This window comes from Echinops telfairi, unplaced genomic scaffold, assembly GCF_000313985.2.
Source record: "Echinops telfairi isolate 266 unplaced genomic scaffold, ASM31398v2 ScPeMD7_23;HRSCAF=83, whole genome shotgun sequence".
Lineage (NCBI taxonomy): Eukaryota > Metazoa > Chordata > Mammalia > Afrosoricida > Tenrecidae > Echinops > Echinops telfairi.
This window is the reverse complement of record NW_022103920.1, coordinates 80,167,916-80,175,459: the sequence shown is the minus strand read 5'-3', so window position 1 is coordinate 80,175,459 and position 7,544 is coordinate 80,167,916. Positions and strand designations below refer to the sequence as shown.

At 37.8% G+C, this 7,544-nt stretch overlaps 1 protein-coding gene across 2 annotated transcripts in view; it reads right to left on the bottom strand.

Annotated features, from left to right (window-relative positions):
- KLHL7 (kelch like family member 7) overlaps window positions 1–7,544 on the bottom strand; it is a 73,661-nt gene that overhangs the window by 42,775 nt on the left and 23,342 nt on the right. For both annotated transcript variants that reach the window (XM_004702715.2, XM_045288855.1), the window contains exons 2-4: window positions 6,748–6,850; window positions 5,088–5,181; window positions 4,673–4,797 (exon numbers count right to left, since the gene is read on the bottom strand). In XM_004702715.2, the coding sequence (XP_004702772.1) occupies window positions 4,673–4,797; window positions 5,088–5,181; window positions 6,748–6,850 (322 nt within the window). The remainder of the gene's footprint in view (window positions 1–4,672; window positions 4,798–5,087; window positions 5,182–6,747; window positions 6,851–7,544) is intronic.

The window sequence follows — 7,544 nt, the reverse complement described above, 5'->3', positions numbered from 1 at the left end:
GGTGAGTCAGACTAATAGTCTAGCCACTAAAGATGACTGATGTTAAGGAGAATAACCTCTGACTTACTTTCGCTGTCTAAAGAACAGTTACGCTAACGCGGCTAAGTTTGGTACATATTTTGGGGAGACAACTTAAGAGAAATCCTTTGTTCCCCACATCAGATCACAGCCAATGAGGCCTCTTTGTGGGCCTGGCCTTCGCCTGAGAATTCTGGGAATTCCTGGATTTCCTCCTTGGAGGCCAGAGATAAGACTGACTCTTTCTCTCGGCTCACTTCTTTGGAGACTCTACTGACAATGCTCAAACTTCTTAACAGACGCTCTACTGACAAGATACATGGCATTATGCTGATAGACCCCATGCCTTGGGAACTGGAGAAGCCACGTGGAGACGCCTGCTAGTGCTGAAAGGCTTACACCACCAGTGGATCCAAAGACTTTCTACCCATTGGCCTGTGATCATCCTGCATTCGATGTCACTGCATGTGTTTCGTGAGTCTGAAGAGGACTTTGTAGATTGGTATTGGACATATGGGTTAATATTGGACTTATGGACTGGGCTGGGATTTTTCTCAATATTCAACTGCTCTTGTATATAAAGCTGTTTCCTATACACATATGAGTGTCTATGGATTTGTTTTTCTAGTTTACCCAGACAAACACAGACCAGCAGGCCTCTGTAGGTTCCAAGATGGCTCTTTTCTACTTTTAAAAACCCTTCATTTTACACATTAAATTTGACTACTTGAACCACCATTTTGACTGTTTAAGAATTTTTCCCCCCTAAACTGAAAGTATTCCCTTTGTAAATAAGAATCGGATAATGATGCCCTTTATCACCACTCCTACTTAATATTGTACTCTAAGTCTTAGGTAGAGGTATTGGGCGGCAAAAGGAAATCAAAGGCATCAAATTGGCAAAGGAGAAATGAAACACTCTCTACTTAAGTATATAATTCTATACACAGAAAACGCCCCAAAACTTGGTAAGAAAATTGTTGAAACTAATTGATTCCGTGGGGTATATGATTAACATACAAAAATCAATCAATCAAATTCCTATATGCTAACAAAGAAAGCTTTTAACAGGAAATCAAGAAAACAATACCATTTACAATAGCCCCCCTCCAAAGATAAAATACATAGGATTAAACAACCAGAAAAACAAAGAGTTATACAAAAAACCCCTATAAAATATTACTACAAAAAAGAGATCTACATAAATGGAAGATACAATATTCATGGAAAGGAAGACTTCATATTGTGAAAATGTGAATACTACTCAACCCACACCTCCCTCTACCCGCCGCCCACCCTGCAAAAAAAAAACCCTAAAACCCAACAAACTAAACTCACTACCACTGAGTCAATTCTGACTCATAGCGACACTACAGGACAGAGCAGAATCACACCCTGAGGATTTCTGAGGCTGTAAATCTTTATGGGAGTAGAAAGCCTCCTCTTTCTCCCTCACAGCAGTTGATAGTTTTGAACTGCTGAACTGGTGGTTAGCAGGCCAATGAGTAACCCACTATATGTCATCAGTGCTCCATTTACTACTACCCCAAAACCTCACTGCCATCAAGTCAATACTGACACATAGCGACTCTATAGGACAGGGTAGAACTGCGCCTGTGAGTTTTTGAGACTTTAACTGCTTATGGGCCTAGAAAACCCCATCTTCCTCCTGCAGAGCAGTTGATGGTTTCACACTGCAGACCTTGCTGATGGCGGTCAAACATGGAACCACTATGCCACCAGGGCTCCTTAATATTACCCAAAGAAATCTATAAATACAATGCAATTCTGATACAGATTCCAGCATCCATTAAAGAAAGAAAAACTAATCACCAATTTTATATGGAAAAGAAAGAGACCTAGGATAAGCAAAGTATTACTTAAGAGAAAGCACACTGCTATTCATTGAATTCTGACTCATGGTGACGCTATAGGTCCGACTAGAACTGTCCCTGGGGGTTTCAAGACGATAACTCTTTATAGGCATAGAAATCCTCATCTTTCTCCTGTGGGGCATCTTGCAGTTTTCAGATAACTTGTAACCCATTATACTACTAGTCATCTTAAATATAACATGTGTAATTTGAGGTCTATATATAAGAACAATAACAAATTTCTTTCTTTCCCATAAGGAGTAGGTGTAGGCTATAAAGTACAGAAAAATAAGAACAACAAAATAGGAGACCTCTCACTTCCCAATCTCAAAACTTCCTATTGTATATACTCGAGTATAAGCTGACCTGAATATCAGCGGAGGCACCTAATTTTACCACAAAAATGGCATTAAAAAATGTGCTGAAAAAAACTACCAGACAAGGCCATTGACGTAATGTGTGACTAAGTAAAGTTGTTTACCTCAATGTATAAAAACCCTATCGGTGGCAGACCTAGAAAGGACACCACGCCACTTTGAGCTCTCTACCAGTAAAGTAAGCCACCTTTGATGTATTATTGCCTAATGTGTGACTGTGTATGCCAAAATGTTAAGTTAGAATATATACTGACTATAAAATGTGCTATCCCTTTGATGAATAAACGTGTGAAATCAGCATAAAAAAAAGTGCCAAAAAATTCAGCTTATACACGAGTATATATGGTATATAGCCATGATGGTCAAACTGTATGGTACTGGGAAAACGGTAGACACATACACAAATGGAACAGAACAGAGAACTCAGAAATCAATCCATTCATCCATTCATCTACAGATAGCTGATCTCCCATAAAAGGTCAAAACACATTAAATGGAACAAATAGTGATGGCAAAATTGGATCTCCATCTGCAGAAGAATGAAAATAGGACCTACCTCACACCATATACAAAAAAGAACTCAAGATAGATTAAAAACCTAAATATAATCCCTAGAACTCTAAAGGTCATCAATGAAATAATAGGATCAGGCTTAGGGGCCCTAATATGTGGCATAAAAACACTAACAAATATAATGAAAAAATACACAGGTAAAAAACAGATGATCAAAAAAACAAAAACAAAAAACCCCCAGATGATCGAGACCTCCTAAAAATAAAGACACTTACGCGCATCAAAAGACCTCACCATAAGAGTAGTCATAGATCGAGGGAAAATTGTCAATGACATATCAGACAAGAGGCTAATCACTAAAATTTATAAAAAATGATGATTTATTCTGTAAACCTTCACTTAATTCTCAAAAGCTTCAAAATGTTTCTGAAACAAACAAAATAACTGATTTCCTCTTCTTGAAACTACTAGGTTTCCTTTAACTTTATATGATCTTTTCCCAGTTCCATAAGCTGCCCTAGTGCCTTTAGCACTTGTGAAAGACAGATTGTTGTGATCTCCTAGACAGTAGCTAATTCTCAAGTAGTGAAATCTAAGATAGAATTCTACTCCATCTGAATCTCAGAGTCACATCCAAGGCTAAACAGAAAACAGGCAGCAGCTCAGCTGGCTGGGTCACTATCTTCACCGAGATTTAGCCAGGTTTGGGGTAGCTGAGCTATCCTCCCTCCGAGCTTTGTCAACAAGGATGACAGAAGCCATCCCCCCCAGGTAAAACTCTTAGCTGGTTTCCTCAGAAGGCCTCATATGCTTAGCACCAACTCACTCCAGATGCTTTCTACCTCCACATCTGCTCCCTAGTACATCTGTTTTTCCTTCCAGTTGAATCAAATAAGTAAGAAATTTAGAGCGCTAGGAAGTGAGAGAAATAGACACAAATCATCATCTTCCATGATTTCCCTTAATTACATTATCGTGTTTTATAATAATATTTGTTTATAAAGGGGGACATAAACTTAAGAATCAGGATTACATATATTTATTGATGAACTGAGCCCAAACTATGTCCCAAAGCGATGGGGGACTGATTGTAGGCTGTCTTCGTTATACAGAGACTGGAAGCTAGGCATTTAGGTCCCATTACAGGGATCTTTTTAATATGTAGACCAGGGGTGGGGAGGGTCCTGCCCTTTAAATCATCAAAAACAGCTCTACACACTTACCCCTGACCTAAGAGAGGCAGTCCCAGCCATCACATTAGGGATGAGTTAGTTATGTTTGACCACCGTAGCTTATGAATGCTGTTACATTTCCAAACGGTCTATGGCAGAAAAAAGCTCCCCCAACCCTGATGTGAATGCACGGCTATCTTTTTACATTTTTCATCAGTATATTCATCTGCATAGCTGCTCCCCTCCCTGCTTCCATCCAGCCCAATTCCTTTTCTTAAGCCCTCTGCCATGAACACTAAGCCTAGCTCCTCCATAGACTAGCTATGTGACCTCAAGCAATTTGCATAACCTGTTTCCTCATCTGCGAAGTGGAGATGATATCTCTGTGAGGATTAAATGAGTTAATGCAAGTAAAATATGTAGCAAAGACTTTGGCATACCAAAGTCTTAAGCAAAATCAAAAATTCATATTTATGTTATATTGTATACCATACCACCACAAAATGTAAATTTTACTCCTTAGCCTAGATACTAAAAAAAAAAAAGATTAAAGTCATATTTTATTCTGGAAAGAGTTTACACTTGATGGATTAGTTACTGCCCAGGTTAAAATATCTCCCTCCCAAGCTCCTCTTAAAATTCATTACTAGGGGATCAACCATCAATAAGGTCAGATGACTATTTTCTTCCTTATTAAAACACCTATTTGATTTCTTACCAAGACAATTTGAAGCATCAACTTGTTCTTTCAAAAAATCAACACACATTTTCTTCACAGGTTCAATCTGGTACTGGTTTGCTGCATCCAACAAAGACTGCACATTGTTGCTATTCACAGAAATCCTGAAAATTAAAGTGACTATTAATTTCCCACCATTTCTTCATGATTTAAATTATATTACAACAGATTATATTCTACTAGCACTTAATTTTAAACTAAAATTAATGTTTTCATTCCTATACTTAATATGCTATAGAATTCCCAACCCCCTTTTTTGTCCTTACAGTTCTTTTTTCTGAAAAATTTGGTGGATGTCAGTTACAACAATACTTTGCCAAAAACAAAACAAAATACTTTGCTTTGCCAATACAGATGTCAACTTTAACCCTCTAAATCACAAACTTTAACTCACCTAGCAGTATAAGCAAATTCCACAAGTTGTTCAATAATGTCAGGTTCGGCATCTTTGAGTTCTACTTCAAAGGACTTTGACTCAAGCATGTTAGCTAAAGGAAAGGTAGAAGCATGAACAGCATCAGTACGACCACTAGGGTAACTGAGGAACCAGAGCATTCCAGGCCATGTGAAATATGGGGAAAACTCACAGGATTAATTTCTCTGGGAGAAAATACCCCAGAAAGACAATGTTCCTATAATAAATGCAAATTCACTGTCTACAGATGACAAGTGCTTTACATGAACGTAATCTGAGAAACTGGTGTGTTGTCGTATATTCCTGAGTATATTTTGACTCATAGTGACCCCGTGTGATAACAAGGTTTCTTTCGCGGAAGCAGACAGGCAGTTGTGCAGTCACTGAAATGTGTTGAAACAGCGGACCTTTTCAGTTAGCAACCGCGTGTTTAACCAGTGCACCCTACCCCAGGCCTCTTCTTTTAAAAAATCTCCAGGGAAAAGTCTTAAAGCTAGATTAAGTTTATCCTTTATCTTGCAAAGTAATTTAGTAGTACTCTTTTAAATTGCAATTAGCAATGTTCTTTTGATGTAGCTTGAACAAGCCTATGAAGTATTTTACTGAAATTACTAGTGTAGTTTCTGATATTTCATTATTTCCTAATTATAGCACAAATAAAACCTAAGACACAATGACAGGGATACAGACGTCAACTATAGCCTGCAAAGATCTCACACCTCCTACAAACCTTGGTAGGTTACCAGGGTCCCAAAGAGAATACCTGAGGCACATAAATGATTTAACCCAATCAAATTCATAAACAGCACTGAGCAGAAGACCCACAACTTGGAACTCAGTAGTCAACTCCAAACCTAGGGTTCTTCGAGTGCAGTAAAACATGTGACAGTTGAAACCTATATAAGGCAGAAATCTGTCACATAAGGAAAACAAATATTTTCCATTGAAACAAGATTTAGAAAAATGGTAAGCCTGTCCTCTGTCAGAGATGGAAAATGTGAAAGATGTAGAAAAACAAGGCAGTCTCGCTGGGTTCCAGCTCTCATAAGTTACTGAGTACAAGCTAGAACTCACTTCTTTCTTCCCTTTTTAAGCTTAATGTGCTAAATAATGTGCCATGAGACTTATCTGCTCATCTGCCTTTCTACCTGAAGTTAAAAATAACACCTGGCATTCAAGCAGATGCTTTATCTCTATCAATAAAGCATTTGCCCTTTAAATCCAATTAAAGTACATTTTTCAATGATGAATTATCATGCTATTTTTAACCTTTTTTAACTGTTCTATGGGCCCAACGGTTCTTAAGTGCTTTGTAAAACTAGGGAAATGGCATATTTTCATATATGAGGGGCTTCAAAAAGTTCATGGAAAGATGGAGTGAAAAGTTAGCACAATTTATTCATGGACTTTTTGAAGGGCCTGAGAAGACCCAAGGAAGCATGGTGCCAATTTTAAATAAAGGTTCAAACCCACCAGTTGCTCCAAGGGAGAAAGATGAGGCTGTCTGCTCCCATAAAGTCTTATACAGCCTCAAAAATTCTAAATAGGGTTCACGATGAGTTGGAATTGACTTTGTAGCAGTGGGTTTAAAAGACCCTACAGAAAAAAATCATGACATGTTTTATTTAAAGATACTTACTTGTGAACATTAAATTAAAAAAATGACTGGCTGCAGCAAGGACAACACGGTGAGCAGGTATCTTTCTTTCCTGGACCATGAGAATAACATCACACAAAGTTTTCTAATCAAAAGAGAAATACACAAAATTAAAAGGGCTCACTAGGTCTTGCTTAATAACACATATAAAACAGGTGCTTAGCAATGCTTTTCCTCTAGTTCCTATTGAAATCAAATCTTTTTCTGACACAGAATTTGTTTAAAATATAAGGCATATGCAGGAAGGACTTACATATGTCACAAGTTGCCATCATGGAGTATCAAAATTTGGCATTGAGTTCAAGTAATTGGACAACAAAGGAAAGAAAAGATTTTTATAATCAGAAAAGATAGTCTACTAATTCTTCAGGGAAGTCAAGGGTGTTTTGTTTTGTTCTGTTAATTCCAAAATAAACCCATGGTGAGTTTTTTTTAAAAATTATTTTATTGAGGGCTCGTACAATTCTTATCAAAGTCCCTATATACATCCATTGAGTCAAGCACATATGTACATACACCTGTTGCCCTCATCAATCTCACATTTGCCCTCTACTTTAGCCCTCAATATCGTTTGCTCATTTCCCCCCTCCCTCCTGAACACTTCATAATTAATAAATTATTATAGTTTTGCCATAAGTTACACTGTCCGACATCTCCCTCCGCCCTCTTCTCTGCTGTCCATTCCCCAGGGAGGAGTCTATACTTAGATTCTTGTAATTGGTTTTATCTAGCTAATCTATTCTGGATTCCCTGTGTTTCAAGCTGCCATCTGTACCAAT